Genomic DNA, 19,806 nt, shown 5'->3' on the forward strand with positions numbered 1-19,806 from the left:
GCACCGCCTCTGCCTTTCTTTTCTGTGCTCATATCATCGAAGCGGGTCGAATTTACCTTGAAGTAGTTTAGCGTAGAACAATAGCCGAGCAGATCCGTCTGGTGTGCTTATAAGGCCTCCGAATCCTTGACCTAGTGCTCTCTTTGCCTTGGCTTAAATCAAACAACCACTCTTTTTGCCTTCGCATAAATCACCCAATCGTTCTCAAAGTAGCTGACTACAAGCGGATGGATGCTTCAAAATAAATTCTGAACAAGCCGGGAACCTTCCCAGGGCGTCAGCCCCCTCTTCAAGATCAGGCGTGGCCTGGATGTTCGCACGACTGTGATGCTGCGCAACATCCCCAACCAGATGACCACGGTAAGTTTTTCCTTTTCCCCTTTACCGTCTTTGAAATGATATTGACCTTCGACCAGTACGACCTGCAAGCCCTGCTCAACAGCCAACACCTGGGTCCGTGGCAAGTTCGACTTCCTGTACCTGCGCATTGACTTCGCGAACATGTGCAACGTTGGCTACGCCTTCGTCAACTTTGACATGCCCATGACGATTGTGGAAGTCAAGCAGAAGCTTGAGGCCCACGAATGGCCATGGACTGGTCGCTTGGGGCTCAACCGAGAGGACTGCGATGTCGTGCGCCACTATCCAGGGCCATAGTTGAGAAATTTCGCAACTCGTCGGTGAAGCTCGAGCTTCCGAACTGCCGTCCCAGGGTAAGTTGCTTCTTCCCCCTCTTCGTCGTCCCCCCTCCCCTCCCCTCCCCTCCCCTCCCCTCCCCTGACCAAGGGCTGGTGTAGCTAACAGAAGGCGCAGCTATTTCGGACGTTCCAGGACTTTCCCGATCCTCTTCTCCTGCCTCTCGTCGGCTCTGAGAAGGAATTCCCGAAGTCGAACAACGAGGCGAAGCTTGCACGCAGTCGCCAGAACGCCGAGACGAGTTCCGCCACAATTACACCCACAGCCAGTTCGACCGTGGCAACCCGAACAGCGTGTCCGTCATATCTTATTTACCCGGCTGGGTCACTGGCCCTCTTGGTCGTGGTGTTTCCACTCGAACCGCACTACTGATTCAGTGCGGCGCTGGTTGGTCTGCCTGGTTGGTTGACGATTTCGAGGGACGACAATGATTTGCTTGCAATTGCTGACGGGGGACCTTTATTTTCTGCTTTCTTCTGGCGGAGACGCACGGTGGTGGGATTTGCTTCTTTTGCTGATAACCTTTGTTTTCTGGTTTTCGAGAACGCAGGTGGTGGAGGGCCATGTCTGGAGTTGAATAATTTTGAGGTGGGAGATAGTTTAGTGGAGTGTGGGTGTCGACTTCGGGGGCTGTGGTGGTTTGTTAGCTGAATGCATCGTCTTCGCTCTATAGTTGCTTGCCGTCTGGTGGTCGGGTGATCGTTTCCGTCTGCTGCGCAGCGCCTTCCCGTCCTGGTGCGGTGGTCCATCCACGAGCTCGTGGATCATCGGTGAGGTCCCCTTCTGGTTGTGTTGCCTGGTCACCAAGTCACGGGTGCGGTAGTGGCAGGTGTAGTGGCGAGTTAGGCGAGGATATTCCTTGCCGTCGTCCGCGCAGCTCGACCCAGCACCCGACATCCTCCTCAGCTCCGCGACCCGCCTCGTCAAAGGTAACTACCCAACTACCTACATTCCGTGACCTGTTCTGACATACTCTCATCAGCACAGTCCGTACGCAGCTCGATTGAATCCCCTCGGCAGCGGCCCTCCGCGCTATCTGCGCAGGGTCGCTGAGCCCCGTCTTCCAACACCGTCGCCGACCACGCTCCACCCAGCGCCCCGCTTGAGACCCTACTGCACATAACAGCTTCGGCTTGACCTCCCATCTTCACTTGGTCTCTGTCAGAGTATGAGGCCAGCCGCCGCCGCCGCCAAAGTCAGCTGGCGACCCGATCCTCCTCACCAGCGGGCTTCTTTGCTTACCAACTTACAATAGCCTCTGGCTACTTCATTACTTGCTGGCGCATGCCATTGGGGCTGCCACTCCTGCTCCAGCCACTGCCTTCCCGCGCCTTACTTGCGCCGTCCCCATTGCGTCGACTCACCCATCGCCCGCTTCCGTCACGTCTCCATGCCCAGGCCATTGCCCCATTCTCCAAGTCACTCCTGGAGTACAATGACAGTGACGCTGGCCCTGACCACCTCACTTGCGCCCTCTGCTGTTTGACTGGCAATCGTGTCCGCTCTGCTTCCGACTCCTCGCACGACGCTGTCCTCGCGGTCCACAAGTCTTTTCTGCAGCGCGAGAAAGATCGGCAACGTCGTCGCGAGCCTCAATCTTGTCGCCGCCAGCGTCACCTCTCTGATATGGACCATGCCTTTAGCAACCCTGTTCTACAAGCGACGCGTCCCTCTTGCCGCCAGCAGGACGTCCCGCAGGAACAAAGCGGTCAACCGCAGCAATGGCATCGTTCAGGTCCGCCCAAGCAGCTCAGCTACGACCGAACCACACCAACCACCGCGAGCGATGCGCTTTCTCTTGACCAAGACAACCGCGCCAAGTCCAGCAACAACCCGAGGATCCCCCTGCCTGCTCTTATTCCTCAGCAACCCCACCTCCCTCCCTTTGAGGTCGGCTCTCTCAAGATGTCCGATCTCCGCCTTGCCATCTTGAGCCGTGGCGATCGCTGGTACATCGTCCGCCGTCTCGGCTTGCGCGACACCTTTAGCCTCAGCAGTAACAGAAATAGCACTGCATCCACCAGTGACAACGAGCTTCCCTTCTTCTTCGCCTTCCAGTCGTCAAATCCGCTCTTCGATCGTAAGTCTCCGCTCCTGCTGTTATCGTCTTGATACTCACTGATTGATTCAGCATACTCTGCCGCACAGCTGTCCATCCTGAAGTGGTGGTCGTATTGGAAGCAACAGCAGCTGTTGATGAACTCGCGTCTCAGTCACGCGGCTTACCTGAAGCCGCGAGGGCCGATAAGCTTCGCAGAAGGCCAGCTGCCCGCCATCGACCCAGAGCCTCCTCTTTCGCCACAACGTCGCGACCTGCATCTGCCGTGCGTCACGGTCAAGTCCACTGCTCGCCATACTCCATCACAGCTCCTCGTACATGAGAGCGGGCGCACCTCTTCCTCTTCTCGCTGTTCGACTGCCGCCCAGAGCTTGGCCACCTTCCACCCCACTCGTTCACGGCCATCTGCTCCCTCGCGGAAGCTCCTCGATCCATAGACACTGCGTCAGACCGGGTCACGACTGGCGTTATGGTTCGTGGCCATGATGTCGAGGCTCAAGAGCGTCGGGCAACAACCTTCGCTCTACCTAACACAAAGTCGTCTGTGAGTAGGTTCATCACATCGGCCTACTGCTCTCATTGAAGACGAGGCGTCCTTCTTCCTTCTCTTCTGCGGATCTCTGTATTGTCTGTCACGTGCTGCGCTCACCGTTCATCCTGCCGTGGCCACGCGACTGTCTTCAGGTTGATTCGTTCAAGCCAGGCCGCCAGGACCGCCACCCCATTGCGCCCTCCATCTCGACACCGCCAGACATTTTCAACATTGGTCACCGTAGATAGACCCGGCTTCTTTCTTCTTCCAGCGTGTCTCCGAATCAGATTCAAGCATTCCGGTCCGGGAGGTACCGTTAAAGCCTCTTGGGGTTGTGGGAGCCACAAAACCCTCAAGGTCCGGGGGTTACCTTTCCTAAAGCCCCTTGATGGTCCGGAGGGGACCTTGAACGCCCTCTGATGGTCCGAGGGGGACCTTTAAAGCCCCTTGAGGTTGTGGGAGCCGCAAAACCCTCATTTTTATAACCACCTTTTTTCCCGGCAGCGCCGCACTGCATGTTAAAGCGGCACGGATTTTTTTCAGGCTCTTTGAGCCGCACGCCTCTCCCTCCTCCTCCCAGGTCTCCAACCCAATCTGCCCCTCAAAGGGAACGCCCTCCTCGCCGCTCACCTGGACTCCATCGCCGGTATGACCCAGCATTTCCCCTTCCGCACCCTCAGGCATTAAAGATGTTCCCTGACTGACGCGCATTTGCAGAGTTCGCCAAGAGCAAGTTTCCCGGCAACAAGGTCTATTACACAGTCAAGCGTGCCCACATCAAGGAGGAACCGCTCTACCTGGGCTTTGACCAACGCTGGGCGCTCAGCAAGTGGAAGGCGAGCGTGTGGCGCTACGACAAGCAGCGCCACTACAGGTACGAGATAGTGGCCTCTCCGCACTTCGCCCACGAGCACATGCACCTCTTAGGAGGACCTCAGCGTGCAGCAGGCGGGCCGTATCTCTCAACACCAAGCCCCAGACCAGTCCGCCCTTCCGCAGTCCAGTGCCCCAAACTCTGCTGCTCGTCCGAACGCCCCCTCTTCAGTCAAGAAGCGCAACTTGAGAAAGGCAGCTTTTGCGGCCGACAACTACATTCACGACATCCGTGTAGCTGCGCGGCCCGATAGCAGTGTCGAAAGCTACATGGATTGCTTCCACAAGGACGACACCGAGCTGATTTTCCCTGGCAACTATGAGGCTTTCCAGACGCCCTACAGCCTTCCTCAGCCCCCTACTACTCCTTGTGGCCCCTTGCAGGACCCTCGACTTGCAGAACCTGGAGAAGCGCCTGATCAAGATGTACGAGATGGAGGCTTCATTCATACGGTCGAAATGATGGAACAGCATGATGTGTCTTGGACCTGATATCGATAAAGACACTTAATGTGTTTCGTTGGCTTGACATCGATAAAGACACTTACTGTGTTGTGTTTGCCTGGCATCGATAAAAACACTTACTTGTCTTGTCTTGACCTGAAATCGATAAAGACACTTACTGTCCTGGGTTCGCCTGGCATCGATAAAGACACTTTCTGCTGGTGTCGCCTGATACCAGTGAAGACGCTTGGTTTCTTGCTGTCGTGCCAGAGATGATGGAAGAGCATGACAAGATGGAATCTGCGTGGTTGGGTTGGGGGAATGAATCTTCTTGGGGCGGTTCTGATCAAGCATGCTATCGTTGAATAGTTAGCGTCTCACTTCGTCATGAATACAATATGCGTGCCCCGTTTCTTGTTTGCTGAAGACATGATCGTGCCATTCACTGCTCCAAAACGCCGTCGTGTTCGTTCAGCTCCACATTCCATCAATCCAGCGCCGCCATCGCCGATACTAACACCACTGTCTGTGAGCTGAACCGCGATGGTGCGCCTGCCTGCTCGATGTCCGCTTCGGCGTTCTCTGCAGTGGCGCGAAGCCAAGCGCGGTGCGATGCTTATCCGCCGCTTGGCCGACTCGATAGCCGTGCGGAAAGCCGATGGCGGCATCGACAAGCGGGCTGGTTGACCAGGCCGCGTGGCGTTGCTGCAGTGCTATTGTACATACTAGCTTTTCATCCTGCTGGGCGTGAAGTTGCTGCTGTCACTTGAGCTTCTGCGGCGTTCGAAGGTCTCTTCGTGTGGCGCGTAAATAGTCACTGTCTCACTCTTGCAGGAAAATCGGATGTGAAATGATGCTCGCGCGATATGTGAGACAGCCAATTTCGGGGAGTTAACCAGGCCGGAGTCATGCCCATTTCTGTTCTCCCACCGTTGTTGAGCGCATATCCATTCTCTCGTAGTATATGAGTCGCTGCGCCACTTCCTCTGTTACGGGCGCTACGGCTTCTACACATGCCGCTTTTCTGTTTCTCTTGCCCGACTTCAATGATCAAGGATCTGGGTGCCTTCTGTCATCCAGAAGTGTTATCGGTTACAACAGTCTTGTTACTGAACACTTTTGACGAAGTAACAAGAGGATTTCATGATATTTGCCTGTCTTCCTTAATTCTTTGCTGATTGTTAGCTACTGGCACGTATATGATCTCCGCTGCCCCACATATGGCTTGAAGATCATTATGCGCATTTTTTCAAACACACGTGTGGAACTCAAACACTTCATTAGTAAAGCTCTACAGAAGCCAAAGGGCCGATAATGGCTCAGCTGACTACCCATAACAAAAGTATTTGTGCGGAGGCCGACTGTCTGGCAGTAATTGCTTCAGGGGCCGATGTTGGCCTTATGGCTGAGTGAAAACGATCAGCCAGGTGTAGTCTGTGATCATGCTGCAAGACCTTACCTGTGTCTAGCATGAACATGCCGCTTATCCGAACATGCGGTGGGCCATGCGGCGACGGGCACGGCGGTGGACTCCATCAGCGTTGTTGCGGGCATGAGTCCAGCCGTTCGTGAAGAAGACGAACCCGAGGATGACGAGGAGAAGCAGAAACCACCAGATTACGATGAGGACGATGCAGGAAGTGGACATCTTGACTTTTAGTATAAAATGTTCTGTTTCTTGAGGTTGGTGCTGCAGAGTGTGTGGAACGAGCATGCTGGCTGATATTTGGGCTTGAAGGGCCTCGGACACTGTTCAAGAGCAGCGCAGTTCTGTGTTACTGATAACGCCTAACACAGCACAAGCCATCCGCTGCAAAAGTGAAGCCAGGCCAGCTAGCCTCTGCCCGGTGATGCCCACGCTGCAGCCGCCCACAGCTCACCCAGAAAACCTCCACCCTCACCCCTTCCTCCTCCTCTCCCTCCTCCTCCACGACATCCTCCAAGCAGCACTCCGCCACACCATGTCGTCGCCCGTCAAAATGAAGACGATCCACTCCGCCGCGCGCAACACCAAGCCCTGCGCCTGCACCTTGCCTTACAGCGAGCTGCCCGACTACACGACCTGGGGCGCCCTCACCACGCTCCTCGTCGGCGGCGGCGGCTGCGGCCCCGCGGACGACGCTTCTTCTTCTTCGCCCCCCACCCCGCTCGTCGTCCACACCGGCGTCCTCACCCACGCGTCCCCCGTCTTCCGCGCCGCCTTCGCCACCAACCCCTCCACCGGCCTCCCCATCTGGCGCGAGGGCGCGACACTCACCTACGCCCTCCCCGAAGAAAACCCGGACGCCATCGCCGTCTGCCTCAGCTGGCTATACACGCGGCGCCTGTGGCCGCGTTCCGGCGATCCGGATCGCGTGCCAGATCACCTGGTGCCGTTGGACTGGGAGACGCTGGTCGGCGCTGCGATATTCGCGGCTGTGTATGAGATGCATGGCTTGCATAATGCGGTTGTCAGCGCGATCGTCGACGCCGTGGTGCAGCGCTGGGGCGATGGTGACAGGCCGACGCATTTGATTGCCGAGGTGTACGAGAGCGTGCCGGCTGGCATGCCGCTGCGGACGCTGTTTCTGCACGTCGGCTTGTTGGAAGACCGGGAGTGGCTGCTCGCGCAGGGGCACGGCGACGACAAGCTGCTGCCCGAGGAGTTCTGGGCGGACGTCGCGAAGTACGACAAGCTCCTGCCGTATCTGCGCCTGAACAAGGAGTGCGAGCGCAAGTGGGAGCACGAGAAGATGGAGGAGTACCACAAGCCCGTCGCCGCCGACATCAACGCGCTGACGACGATTGGCAAAGGCTGCGGCGGCTACTACTATTACCGCGACATGCCCAACGCCTATCCCCAACCGGCGGCCGGGGAGAGCGGTAAGAAGGCGCTCGGCGTGCTGGCGCTGCTCGAGACGAGGCGCGACTGGGAGCTCTTGTTCGTCTGCGACTACTTGCACGTCTTGAATGAAGGCCCGGAGGAGCACGTGCGCCGCAAGAAGAAGGAGAAGGAGGAGTTGGACGCGTATAGCATGCGGCTGTCCAACGTCGCGCCGCCGAAGCACGATATCGTCATCGAGGGCGAGTACGATGATAATGGTTTGCGTAGGCTGGTCGGCATTTGGCAGCATGTGCGCAATCTCCGTGCTAGGAATCCTTGAGTGGTTCTCCCTTGGTCGATATCTTCCTTTGTTGGAGGTGTGTTGGCGATGGGTCTGGTCTGGTCTCCCTTGTTGGAGCGGTGCGGACGATGGATGGTCTTTATGAGAGGCCCGGTTACAACAAAAGAGGATTTTGGGTTGTTATTGGAGCTGCTGCTGGGCTTGGGTAACAATGGGTCTGGATGGACAAGGTGTTTGGAGAGAAACCTGTTGGACCTGTTGGACTTTATCCGTAGCAGATCCTCGACCCGATCGGTATCAATCGAGAGATTATTTCCTTATTGACATTTCGCATGTGACATTCATCGAGAAGCTCCGTCCCTGAGCTGGTAGGAATGAGGGCGCCGTGTCTAAATAATGTCAATAGCAGTGCGGGCGGCGGATCGAAAGACTAGTCATCACGGCCATCTGGAGTAGGCTTTGTGGGTGGTGTCACTCTTCCAGGGAGCTGTCGTGTCAGTCAAACATATCATTTTGAGGCGGACGTTTTTGTTCAACCTATTGTTTGCGCTTATGTGGCTAGGGATGTGGTAGGAAGAAGGAGTGAATTTACCTCGGAATAATGTGGTTTGGGTAGCGCAATACGTAGCGGGAACACTTTCATATTGTGCTGACAGTCCTTCATGTAGCAAGTTCGACGCACAAAGAGCACCATCCATGAATTTTCAGATATCATTTTCTATGCTAGCTATGGGTCTTCCTGTCTAGCAGCACCGAAATTGAATAACCAGAGGCAACGGAGTTGCTAAGGGCAATAAACTTCCAAACTTGTGCCCTTCGTCAAGGTTGCATGGCTGGGAGTATTTACCCAAAGAATCTCTTCCGGTGTATTCCCATTGATATCCGTCCGCTGAAGTCTTTGAGACTTCATGTATATTGGGACCCAACTCGTCAAGTCCAAAGACCCTCACCCATTGCTGACTGGAGGGTCTAGAAGTAGGGCATGTTTCCAAGACGGCGTTCAGCCGTGTAGTATCCATCAATGAAGATGGACAACGCCTCCTTCATGCCGTGCATCTTGACGGCGCTGCTGAAGCTCTCACCGCCATCGTCCCTACGGTCGATGAACACCCATTCCTCCGAACCCGGGCCATCGAATGGCATCTCAGTCGCAACCAGCCATCCGAATTTGCCGTTCCACTTCGAGAAGACCCAGCCCTCCTGGCAGCTGTTGGCGTAGAAGACGATGTACGAGAGCGAAAACTTGTCCCGAAGGAGCTTCAGAATGGGCAACCAATTTCCGCCGTCAAGATGGACCTTGGTGATGAACAGCTTCTTGATTTGCTTGTTGTTCTCGAGGAAGCCCTTCAGATTCTGCATGCTGATACCCTCGCGACACAGACTTAGCTTGCGAAGGGACGAGTAGCCAGTAGTTGGCATGAAATCCAAGAGATTTCCGAGGCCTGACATCAAAGGAGTGGCGTTGCTGATGTCGAGACATTCAAGCATAGGGGCAGCTCGGACCATCTCCAACACTGGTGAGGGATGGAGGTCGTCTAAAGAAGTCAGTTCGTTTGATCTGTGCATGCTATTGTCGGGTGCGCTTCCGAGACTTACGAAGCCTGTTGAGATCCGTCCATGTCACATTGATGACCAAGACTTTCGTGTTAGCTAGGACTTCGGTTGCAAGCGGAGCAATCATGGACTGGCAAGGGCCGAGTCCCTGCTCATCGCGCAGTCTCGGCCTCCGACGTGCATAAGCGTTCATCTTGCGCTGCGCAAAGGTCAGGTGAGGGACTGAGATGCCACTGTGCTTGACGGCCTCGAAGATAGCCGGCAAGCTGCGATGCACAGCGGAAATGAAATCGCAAGAGGCTGGGTCGCAGCTGATGTGGTCCATGTCGAACGAGTAGCCTTCGATCACGAGCTGCTCAAGGTTCTTCATCTTCTGGAAAGCCAAGGTCAGGTAGTACTGAGCTTGTCCCGCACCGCAGCACCACTGCTGGGTATCCACATGCTCAAGTTCAGGAGGCGCTGCTCTCCTTATGATCAAGGCGCGTACAGCCTTAGCGTTCGTCTCGGACTCAAGGAGGTTTGCGAGGTGGTAAAACTCGCCGGCGTTGAACGTGACGGTCGTCCGGCGCAAGTAAGACGCCCACGCGAAGGCAAGCTTGCTGTTCATCTCGCGCGATAGCGTCCGAAGCTCTCCGACTTCCGATCGTTCAAGGAACGCTGCGATCTCGCTGACGACCTCCGGTGGCGCGCCCTCGAGGCTTGACTTCTTGGGTTTCATCTTGTGAGACGGCGTGGCCAGATCTGCCGCGCGCTGCGGTTCTGGTCGATGGAGTGAAGTGCGCAGAAGATGGTGAGGTGGAGTGGAAAGGTCTGTCCGAAGCGTGGTGGAAGGTCTATGGTTCGCCCGGCGAGTGGTCCTCGGCACGTGACTCGCGTCGCCAGCCCCGATAGAAAGATCTAGCTGTCCACCCATCACATGCGAATGCTACTCGTGCACGGTCCTTGCCTCATTGCTGGCTGGTATGTTTCTTGTATACTGTGTCGGGGACAAACGCTATCTATCTGAAAAGCAAATCAACGCCAGAAACTACGCCAGGTTGTCTCGCCCTTTACACAACAAATCCAAGGCTTCATCCATTGCAACCTGGCAGAGATACCAACCGATCAACGTGCAAAAACTCCCATCTGGCATTATCGGCACCGTCACATAAGGACGATGAGATGGTACTGCCAGCACTGCTCGGCCCAAAAGCCGTCGCCGCGCGAGAACTGCTCCACGAGGAAGTTGGGCGCCGGCTGCGTCGTGTCGAAGACGAAGGAGACGATGTGGCTGCCCATCAGCATGGCGACGTGACCCGGCGGGCAGCCCGCTGCTCCTCTGCCATGTAGACGGCCTCTCCCATTGGCACGACGAGACGCGAAGACGACACTATTGGCGGGGGTCATGGATGCTGAAAACCCTCTCTGGCATTATCGGCACCGTGATATAAGTGCATCTTTATATGCGTCATGAATGCGTTCCAGTCATCATGCCTCGGGCGCTTGGGGTCGGGGCCTCATCGTCGGAAGCGAAGTCAATGTCTGGCTTTGTGGTGATGCTCTCTTACACAGATCAGCAACAGGCCTATCTCTTTGCTATATATTGATCGATTTTGCGCGGGGTTCGTGTGGACATACTGGGCGGGGTGTCTTGTCGGCAGGCGAGTTCTCGGACATGGTGGTGGTGGTGATGGTGGTGGGAAGTCAAGGCGTACGCCTTCTCTGGATCCAGATATTGTAGCTATACAGGTTGTAAACACCAGCCTTGAAGAAGTCTCTCGCCTTGAGAGTCGTCTGCACCAGAAGGATGTGGGTGTTCTTCACTGTCCTCCAGAACTTGGCCTTGTTGTCTTGAACATCCCAGTCCTTGCGCTCCTTCTCGGTCGGCGGCGGACAAGGAATGTCTGACGGCTTCTGCAGAACGGGACGGTTCCAGACAGAACGACAGCATGGACACGCAAGAATAGTGTCTTTGGGCGGTGCTGTCGTACACAGGGCCCTCTCCAGCACCCCACGGTCTCGTCTTTGTTCTTCTTCTCCCCTGCAGGGCATTCTGGGAAGCACTCGCGTCTCGAAGTGGGGACGAGCAAAGCCAGCTCTTGTTGTTCATCTCGGTCTCGAACCGTGGAATGGCGGTTGGAGACGTGCTCTGACAATCATATAGTGATGGCTATATACGTGAGTAGGGTCTTCGTCGTCCATTTTATCGTCGGCGCCATTGGACTCCCAGAGCATTTTCCAGAGCGTCTGGGTGGGCTATGCAGACTGCCGTCTCTCCTTGCCCATATGTGCAGTTTATACGTCAACGGCTTTGTTGCTGTCGAGATGCGGATCCAGGCCTTTACCCAAGGAGGCTTGCAGAGCGCGGTAAACGGTCAGTGGCAGCTGGTGATGTGTATGCTGATGGCCATTAGCAATTGCAGATGCGAGGAGAAATCAGTAGAGGTGGTCTGTCAGACAGAGTTTGAGCAAAGGGGGCCCTCTTGGTACTGGTAAGTGTGAACGGATAGCTTACATGCGGTGTGGTGAAATTGGTCAAGCAACGTGCATGTCGCGTTCGAGGTCACGATCCTTCAAATAGGCCAGTCGAGAGACTTCATCCGCAAAAGCACCATGGAGAGTTTGCTTGCATCGATGAATGGGTGGTAGCCGTGCGCATCTTTCTCAATATCAAAGGCGGTCTCGATGTCGTTCTGGAGATTATTGTGCCACATGCCACATGCGGATGGCGGTGTGGCAGCGATATATGTACGTTGTGAGGCTCTCACGCTTCCGCGACCCACCAGTCGGCCGAGTGAGAGACGAAATGGATCCTGACGTTTTGTGGTCGCTCTTCTTTCCTAGGTATATAGAGAAACCAGATGATCCTGTCGCGAGCTCGACCTACATCGACGCGTGGCTTCAAGACAAAGATTAGCAACGACGCATGAGAAACGTGTGCGGTCATGACTCACCTTGTGGGACAGACTGCTTGCTGCCGGCACTGGCGACGATGCCACTGCTCTCTTCGGGGTTCCATTGTCCAGCCCCGCGCGCAGCAGGCCCATCCATATCGCGGCGTATTCGATCGCCGCCTCGTTGTATGAGCCGTCAGCGTAGACGGTCATCACTGAGGCGGGCTGCGTAGCCCGGGCGAGTGTTGGATGCCTCGTTGTCCATCTTATTTCCTTCTCGCCGATCGATGTGCACCTTGAGGAGCAAGTACATACAAGTCGGAAGCTTGGTAGGTGGGCAGATGATGGCGTTGCGGCACATATGGGTCTTCGAGGAGGGATGACAGCGCTGGGTCATTGTAGGTCGGCGTGCGGTGGTTGAAGTCCTGCCATGCCGACTCGAAAGCCAGGTATACATGGGCAAAGTGCAGGAGGGCGAAGGCGTAGATACGCGGCGAGGCCGAGTGTTGGGCAAGCGCGAGTGGCAGACGCGCCGTGATGAGGCGGTTGAGCTTGGTGTGGATGGATCTGTGGAGAAATGTAGGTCAGAGTCTGCTTCTGTCTTTCTTTGCTTCTCTTTTCTTGGGTGCAGGTTTGTGCTTGACGCTACCTTTTGGTGGTATTAGTTTCAGTAGACGGCGTGTATAAATGAGGTTGGCGATGTCAGAAACTTTATTGCTGTCACTTTCGTAAAGGCATCGGCAACATCATCGATGACAATGACCGCTCCAGGGCCGAGAAGCGCTGTTGGGAGTCGACGGTAATATGTGTGGATTAGACCTCCCAGATGAAGGAGCTCGTCGATGGTGATGCGTATGCCGTAGATGTGGATATGCTTTCGGGAGCTCAGCAGACCCAGCACAGCCGGCGAGGTGCTCAGCGATGCACCGTTGTCGGCCGCCAGCATATTGTGCATGCGGCGCATCACGTCGCCCGTGTTCAAGCACATGGGGCCCGGGTTGTTGTTCGACGAAGAAGCCATCGTGATGGCCTCAGGGGCAGTGCAGTTGTTGTTGTTGTAAGGAGAGGAGGAGACTCCATCCTTTGGAGCTTATGAGCCACTTGCAGCCCAGCCCACAGCAGACACCAAGGTGACAGCGGGATGGTGGTGCGCTGTTTCTGAAACTAAGGCGGCGAGAGTCTTCCAGGTCGTCCAAAAGCTCCCACCCCATCGATCATGGTCCGGAAGGTCCACGATAGCACAAAAGGGGAAGTAGAAAATAGCGGACCACCGCCACGGTTAAGGTCGCCATGTTGTTCTTCAATCCGCTCCTCAGTCGCCACCACCAGACAGTAGATGTAAAAAAGAAAGGCGCTTTTGGGTATGGGCTCGTACGAGACATCATGACGATGGTGTAGATCCCGCATTGAATTGCAAGTGGCCATGACTCAATCTCGGCCGCATTCAGACACCGGAGCATGTCAATGTGCGCGGCATCAATCTGGTCACCTCTCAGAGAGCCAAGCAGTTCATTGATCAGGCCAGGTGTGGCGATGGGCCTCAAGCTCGTTAGCTCAGGGCAGAGTACCGCTCCGGCACCCTCCAGGTAGACCTAAACAGTCTTGTGCATGGTCCGAGACTTGAGCTGCTCGTCCAGCATCCTGATTTGTCCAAGGACAGTGTTTCTTGATCCCTTGTTCGCCTGCTGCTGTTCGCTGTGCAGCTCCTGCTGCTTCTTTGCAGCAGGGAAGTTCTTTCTCTTTGGCGTCGCCAGGTCAATTTTAGCGTTCAGGGCTTTGGATACTGGATGCCAGCGGAGGAAAAGCTGTTTCCCCTTCAGCTTTTTGCTATATAACACATTCGCCGTTTCTCGGCTCTTCTTGCTGATTTAAGTGCGTCGTGGCGAGTTGTGGTTGACATTCTGACGCTGGCATTAGCAGCGACCAGATCTGCAGGGTCTTTGTGAAACATGACATACCAGTTCTCTTGTTGACTTCTCATGGTCTCAAGCTGACTACTCATTGGGTCGCAGGTGGTTCGACGGTGTTGGTAGATGACGAGGCAGGAGCGCACGGACGAGACAGTTCTTTCTCTTTTTAGCACTCCCGGCCTCTGGAGCGGATGCACCCTTGTCACTGGCCCTGCTTCCGTCTGAGAATACAGCAGGGAGTGGAACTGCCAGTACCGGGCTGTCGCAGCCAATTGGGCGAGGAAAGCCGCCCCTCAGCGTTTACGTCTTATGCACGAAGGCCGAGCATGATGAGCAAAGGCAAAGTTATGCGGGTCGCAACATTGCCGACATGCAACGCTGCGCAGAGTTGTGACGCGTCGCCTAATTGCAGGTCAGGGGAGAGGAGGAACGACATGGGGTGGACATGGGTCAAATCCAGGGGAGTGTTATTCAGTGAAGCTCGTCATGGCGGTGTCAATAATGGGATGTGGTTTAGGAGAGAGCAGAAGAATCGAGAAGAGCTGAGCACGGGAATGTCTTCGCTCGGCCATGACCGTCTGGGGCTGGAGCTGCAGCACATGGAAGGATGAGAGCACAACGAATGCTTGCAGTCTAGAAGCCCAGTCTCAGAAGCGATGGGGCGTTGGTTATATAGCTTCAATTTGGTCTGCTTGCAACATCATCTGGACGGAGCAGTTTGCGCAGGGCAAAGGGCCAGAAAATCGGCGTGACAGACACAGCAAGCACTCGACGGCCCAAACAGGCCCTTCCCCCCCGCGCCGCGACGTCCCGGCTGATTGTTCTTCCTCTGGTGCTCGCTTAGCAAACAGGTGGCGCACAAGGCTGCCTAAACGTCAAACCTACCGCCCCACCTGCCCCTCCCAACCCACAACCCTCTCGTCCCTATTCTACCCGCTTCCGACCCCGATCAGCTTGCTCCTCCCGAGGATAAGCTTTACACTCAAGTCAAGCGCGTCGTCGCGGGCATCGTTGAAGCTCCGCGCCCCTCTCCTCTGTAGATGGTATTGCTACGCACATTTCAACATGGAGGATATCCCGCTGGAAGAGCTCCTCCGCCCTCCCCGGGCAGACGAGGCCCTGCATTCAAAATGGAGGATATCGCGCTCGGAGAGCTGCCCCGCCCTCCTCTCGCCGCAGACGATGCTCTGACTCGCTACGAGTCTCCTGCGCCTGCGTACGAACATCCTCCTACATCCTGCTCAGTTTTGCGCCCCAGGAACCGCACTACTGATTCACAGTAAACAGGCCCTCAACAATTCCAACCCCGACGATGCTCTCTGGGGAGCTACCTCGCCACCATTCTACCCGTCGCCATGGATGGACGGCTCCGGTGGCTGGGCCGAGGCCTACGCGAAGGCCCAGTAGTTTGTCAAGCAGATGACGCTGCTCGAGAAGGTCAACCTGGCGACCGATATCGGGTAAGTTGACAGGAATGTCTCGTGCACCGCGAACAGGCCCTCAGCAACTCAATGCCAGTCCCTCCTCAGCCAGGCGTTCACTGCAATCATCTTCAGATATTTCAAGTGATAGCATCTACTTACATACCACAGACAGTGATATCCACCACTTCTTCGCGGAAGATCTAGCGGCACATCCATCTATTTGCATTCCAGACACCCCTCGGATGGGGCAGTCCCCGGCCAACTTGGCCATCAATCGAGTGGCCGCTACAAGAGCTCTGGAAGAGCAACAAGTGGATGTGCTTCGCGGCTGTCGGCCTCCTGCTGGACCCACCCAGCCTCACTTGTCTGTCCGCATTCCAGAGACCTGTTGGAAAGGCAGAACATGCAAATCGAGCAGAAGTCGTGGCACATCCAAGAGCAAGACGAAAACAGGAAGGAGTTGGAGGAGGACAACGAGAATCTCGAAAAAGAAGTGGAAGATCTCGAAAAAGAGACCGAGAAGCCTCGCCTGCCCGAGCGGCCCTACAACCGCCACCCTCCTGCCGCCACCATTTGTCTGTTCGCATTCCAGATACCCGTCAGCTGGACGGTACAGACTCGTACCGCCACCATTTCTTCCCGGAAGATGGGGCTGCGCGCCCTACCGACTTGTCTGCTTGCATTCCAGAGATGCCCCCGCTGGCTACCAGGAGCCCGCCCCGAGTGCTCAAGAGCCTCCCCCGAGTGCTCAAGAGCCTACTGCCGGAGGTTCCCGCCCATGAGACTGTTGAGCCGTTGGGCCGTGAGGTTCCCATCAAGCTCGTGCCCGGTCCGGTCCGCAGGCCACCAACCGCATGTCCGCCGCCCCCGCCTGACACCTTGACACCATGAGATCGCATGTTCCTTCTGCTGCGGCTCGGCAGAAGCCCCCTGAGGGCAAGGCCATGGACGGTTGCCCTTGTCTGTTTGCATTCCAGATGAGCCGCCGTACCTATGGCCTCATGGCCGAGGACCAGATTGCTCGCTATGAGCAGGGAAAACTCGCCTCCCCCCACCGACCGTCGCTCGCCTTCTCGGCGGCGAGGAGGGCCACAAGTTGTCGTGCCCACAGGCAAAGCCGTTTTGGCTCGTCTCCCCCCACCGAGCATGGTCCGGAGTCTAATTCGTCTCCGACGGCTCGGTCTATTTGCTAAAACACTCTGCGCCACCTGGCCGGCGCACTGCGCGCGTACCGTGCCCCCCTAACCCGCCCCACGGCTCGGTCTATTTGCTAAACCACCCTCGACAATGCCATCCCTAGTAAGGGCTCGGCACACAATTCTCCAGAGCATGGACCTACGATTATGACAAAACAGGCCGCAGAACTCATGAAGAACACGCGCGACGGAAATTCCTGCGTCACACGCTCGCGCAGCGCCCTCTGGACCGCCGATGCCGGCCCAAGCTCCAGACAAGTCCAATCCTACGGCCGATCCGACATTGCCAGTATCTTACAGCAGACCGATCAACCGGCAAAGGGGCAGCACGCGCAGCACCAGCATTGCCGGCGGAGGAGCTCTTGCGGAGTGGGCTTTCAAGAAGCTCATGGCCAAGGTCAAGAAAGCTTGCAAGACCGGTCGTGCTGGCCCCGATCAGGAAGCAGGCTGGCGAGACTGTGTGGGGTTGCTCCTATACTCTGCCTTCGCTTGGCGAGCGAGGAGGACGACGACGACCTGCTGCTGCTGCCGCTGTTGGACGAACAACAGCAACAGTAGTTGGCAGCAGCGGTCGCATGCGACGTTCGCTGGCGGGCTCCGCGCCCTACGGCGGCTTCCTCTCTTGGGTTTGCCTGCAGCTGGACTTTTGGGAATCAGATCTCATCTCCAGCGATGACGGCTTCCACGTCGTAGAATCATCTGCAACGCAGTCAGGTGGGCGCTCGGCGCCATGGTTAACGCCACTAACCTACTGAAGCACCGCCGCGTGGATCTTCTCAGCTTCTTCACTAAAGTCAGCTCAACGCTGAAAGTTCTGAACATGGGCAAATTCAGGTTTGCCTGAAGCTGGTCTTTTGGGAAACGAATCTTGTCTCCACCTTGAGAATGGAGAAGATTCGCACCAACTGACTAAGCTCCTGATCACACGCGGCGTCGATCCGAACACACGCGCGCTGCTTGACCTCCTTGAGATATCTAGCACTAAGAAGCTTGCAACGCCGCTGCAAGACGCTGTAAACAACCACAAGCGCGCCCGAATCGACCTCCTACTCGCGCACGGCGCAGATCCCAATATGGTGGCCTCCGCGGACGGCCTGAACCCCCTCGAGGTAGCACTACGCCAAAGATCTCCGGAGGTTGTCGACGCACTCTTGCGCCACGGCGCGGCGAAGTATGCCGTTGCCAATCCGACCAACAACGGAAGTTTCAACATCCTCACACACCCCGACGCATTGGAAGGACTGGGAAGGCGGTACGGGTGTGCCTCCGGTTCATCCTACTGGACGACCATCCAGGTCCAATTCGAGAAGGGACCGGTCCATTTGCTAAATACACGAAGCGGAAGCAGCGCGCCTGGAGTCGTCGGACTCCAACGGTCAGCTGACTCCTGGCGGTGATGGTGTGCCGTTCGACATGTGGAAGCATCCGACGCCCAGCCCACAGAGATGGAGATGACTCCTAGGCACAGAGTTGCCTCAGGAACAGGCCCGCCGCCCTCTGGGTGTTCCTCGCCCCGTCCCACCATCGCAGGACCATCGTCATCCAACCAACCAGTCAGACGCGTCAGCAATGCTACAGCTCCGACTCAGGACCGCCCGCATAGCACACTTTGTCTTCCGTTTCGTTTGCTGGCCCAGAGCCAACGGCCTGCCACGCACCCTGGAGGCTACCCAGTCAAGGTCCGCTGGCTGGCCGGCCTCACATTGTTGTTCTGCCCGCTGCCCGCCCTTCCAGTCGCTCGGTGGTGGCTCGAACAGCCACAGCAGCAACAGCAACAACAGAAGCACCAACAACAGCAGCAACCGCCTCTCCGCAACAAACTGCCCCCGCCAACTGTTCCGAAGAACCAGACCGGCTGGAACCTGCAATACACCAGCAGCAGCCAGCCAGCCTCGGCCCTCCCACTCTCGGGCAGGAGAAGTGGAGCGCAGCGATATGCTACAGGAGACATACGACGGCTCGGTCCATTTGCTAAAAACACCCTCCTCCACCGCCTCGCCCACAACAGAGGCGGGCTGCCTCCCGCACAACGGTCCGGTCCATTTGCTAAACCACCTTCCGCCTCCCGCACGGCTCGGTCCATTTGCTAAATCACTCCTCCTCCACCGACACCATGTCGTCCACCAGACGGACCGGTCCATTTGCTAAATCACACCCTCCGCGGTATCACACAGGAGGGGAGGGGGGCCGCGCCCCACACCACCCACAAGTGGGCCGGCGTCTCGTTTGGCTTCGCGGTGTGCGGCGCTTGTTTTCGCGGGGTGACTACCTCGCTGAAATCATGGAGAATGTGTTGTGGGCGGCGTGGAGGACAACAACATTGATGCAAATGACGGTTCCTCCGACGCTGAGAGCTTTGAGTACAATGATGATGACATAGACGGGGGTTTCGAGCTCGATGCGGGTGGTTTTGGGCGTGTGGGGTTGATGGGATGCGGTAGATAGTTGAATGAATTGCATGGAGTTTGTTACAGCGCAGCGGTGCAGTATGTGAGGTTTCATCGTTCCTGTTTCGGTCTGGAGTGGGATTGGTGATGCGTCATTGCTGGCTCTTTGGGAGGAAAGCTCTGCCAGCATGGTGTAGCGTCAAGGTTCATCGTCACTCCGTGTGCCACGACGCCAGACAACCCTCATGAGGAAAGAACGGAGAACGCTGGAACAAGTTTTGATAGAAATTATTCTGGCGTATACTGCATATATATGTTAGGTCTGTGGCACGCAGTCACAAATGACGGGTTGTGGTCTGCTCGCTGCATTCGATTTGGCCAGCTAGGTCAAAGGACAACACCGGAAAAATTACCTGGCCCCTCATTCGGTCTCGCCTGAAGTTTGCTCGATGCTGCAGAAACGCTGTTGTCGAGTCTCTGGAGAGCTGTAATTTCATTTCTGGTAGTGGGGTTGGTGTGCATCCCAAAAATTATTTTGTACGGATTCTTCTCAGCAAGTTCGTCAGCCCTTGGCCAAAATAATTTTTTGACACAGCTATATTAGCCCACCGTGTACAAGACGAGTTTTGAGAGAGCTTGTAGTTGTTTTGAAAGGCGCACTCGCTTGCAGTGCAATGGCGAGTATTAGTCCTTGCGTTGCTGACTGGCATTGCTCAATATCAGAGTTTGACCCGATCCTGTGAGTAAGACGAGG

At 56.1% G+C, this 19,806-nt stretch overlaps 8 protein-coding genes across 8 annotated transcripts; 4 read left to right on the top strand and 4 right to left on the bottom strand.

Annotated features, from left to right (window-relative positions):
• Nucleotides 1-351: 351 nt before the first annotated feature.
• LTHEOB_6433 (Meiosis protein Mei2) lies at nt 352-4,652 on the top strand (the record flags this gene model as incomplete). Its single annotated transcript, XM_035515689.1, has 12 exons — nt 352-360; nt 430-598; nt 658-713; nt 814-937; nt 1,584-1,625; nt 1,679-1,686; nt 2,095-2,776; nt 2,828-3,020; nt 3,193-3,227; nt 3,868-3,933; nt 4,005-4,161; nt 4,292-4,652. 12 exons carry the CDS (start codon nt 352-354, stop codon nt 4,650-4,652), a joined length of 1,902 nt encoding a protein of 633 aa, XP_035373016.1.
• Nucleotides 4,653-6,565: 1,913 nt separating this feature from the next.
• On the top strand, nt 6,566-7,747 carry LTHEOB_6434 (Btb poz domain containing protein; the record flags this gene model as incomplete). Its single annotated transcript, XM_035515690.1, has 1 exon — nt 6,566-7,747. One exon carries the CDS (start codon nt 6,566-6,568, stop codon nt 7,745-7,747), a length of 1,182 nt encoding a protein of 393 aa, XP_035373017.1.
• A 930-nt stretch (nt 7,748-8,677) lies between these two features.
• On the bottom strand, nt 8,678-9,980 carry LTHEOB_6435 (uncharacterized protein; the record flags this gene model as incomplete). Its single annotated transcript, XM_035515691.1, has 2 exons — nt 8,678-9,243; nt 9,305-9,980. The coding sequence occupies 2 exons, from the start codon at nt 9,978-9,980 to the stop codon at nt 8,678-8,680; spliced, it is 1,242 nt and encodes a 413-aa protein (XP_035373018.1).
• Nucleotides 9,981-10,405: 425 nt separating this feature from the next.
• On the bottom strand, nt 10,406-10,918 carry LTHEOB_6436 (Zinc finger ring fyve phd-type protein; the record flags this gene model as incomplete). Its single annotated transcript, XM_035515692.1, has 2 exons — nt 10,406-10,666; nt 10,880-10,918. 2 exons carry the CDS (start codon nt 10,916-10,918, stop codon nt 10,406-10,408), a joined length of 300 nt encoding a protein of 99 aa, XP_035373019.1.
• A 27-nt stretch (nt 10,919-10,945) lies between these two features.
• Nucleotides 10,946-13,156, bottom strand: LTHEOB_6437 (uncharacterized protein; the record flags this gene model as incomplete). The annotated part of the gene is made up of 6 exons (XM_035515693.1): nt 10,946-11,155; nt 11,854-11,934; nt 12,129-12,140; nt 12,196-12,350; nt 12,431-12,702; nt 12,846-13,156. The coding sequence occupies 6 exons, from the start codon at nt 13,154-13,156 to the stop codon at nt 10,946-10,948; spliced, it is 1,041 nt and encodes a 346-aa protein (XP_035373020.1).
• A 571-nt stretch (nt 13,157-13,727) lies between these two features.
• On the bottom strand, nt 13,728-14,137 carry LTHEOB_6438 (Nuclear segregation protein; the record flags this gene model as incomplete). The annotated part of the gene is made up of 2 exons (XM_035515694.1): nt 13,728-13,962; nt 14,094-14,137. The coding sequence occupies 2 exons, from the start codon at nt 14,135-14,137 to the stop codon at nt 13,728-13,730; spliced, it is 279 nt and encodes a 92-aa protein (XP_035373021.1).
• Nucleotides 14,138-15,464: 1,327 nt separating this feature from the next.
• On the top strand, nt 15,465-16,251 carry LTHEOB_6439 (Circumsporozoite protein; the record flags this gene model as incomplete). The annotated part of the gene is made up of 3 exons (XM_035515695.1): nt 15,465-15,505; nt 15,851-16,079; nt 16,180-16,251. The coding sequence occupies 3 exons, from the start codon at nt 15,465-15,467 to the stop codon at nt 16,249-16,251; spliced, it is 342 nt and encodes a 113-aa protein (XP_035373022.1).
• A 649-nt stretch (nt 16,252-16,900) lies between these two features.
• On the top strand, nt 16,901-18,268 carry LTHEOB_6440 (Nacht and ankyrin domain protein; the record flags this gene model as incomplete). The annotated part of the gene is made up of 4 exons (XM_035515697.1): nt 16,901-17,123; nt 17,221-17,379; nt 17,500-18,040; nt 18,151-18,268. 4 exons carry the CDS (start codon nt 16,901-16,903, stop codon nt 18,266-18,268), a joined length of 1,041 nt encoding a protein of 346 aa, XP_035373023.1.
• Nucleotides 18,269-19,806: the final 1,538 nt, after the last annotated feature.

The sequence above is a fragment of the Lasiodiplodia theobromae genome, assembly GCF_012971845.1.
Source record: "Lasiodiplodia theobromae strain AM2As chromosome Unknown scaffold_18, whole genome shotgun sequence".
Taxonomy (NCBI): Eukaryota; Fungi; Ascomycota; class Dothideomycetes; order Botryosphaeriales; family Botryosphaeriaceae; genus Lasiodiplodia; species Lasiodiplodia theobromae.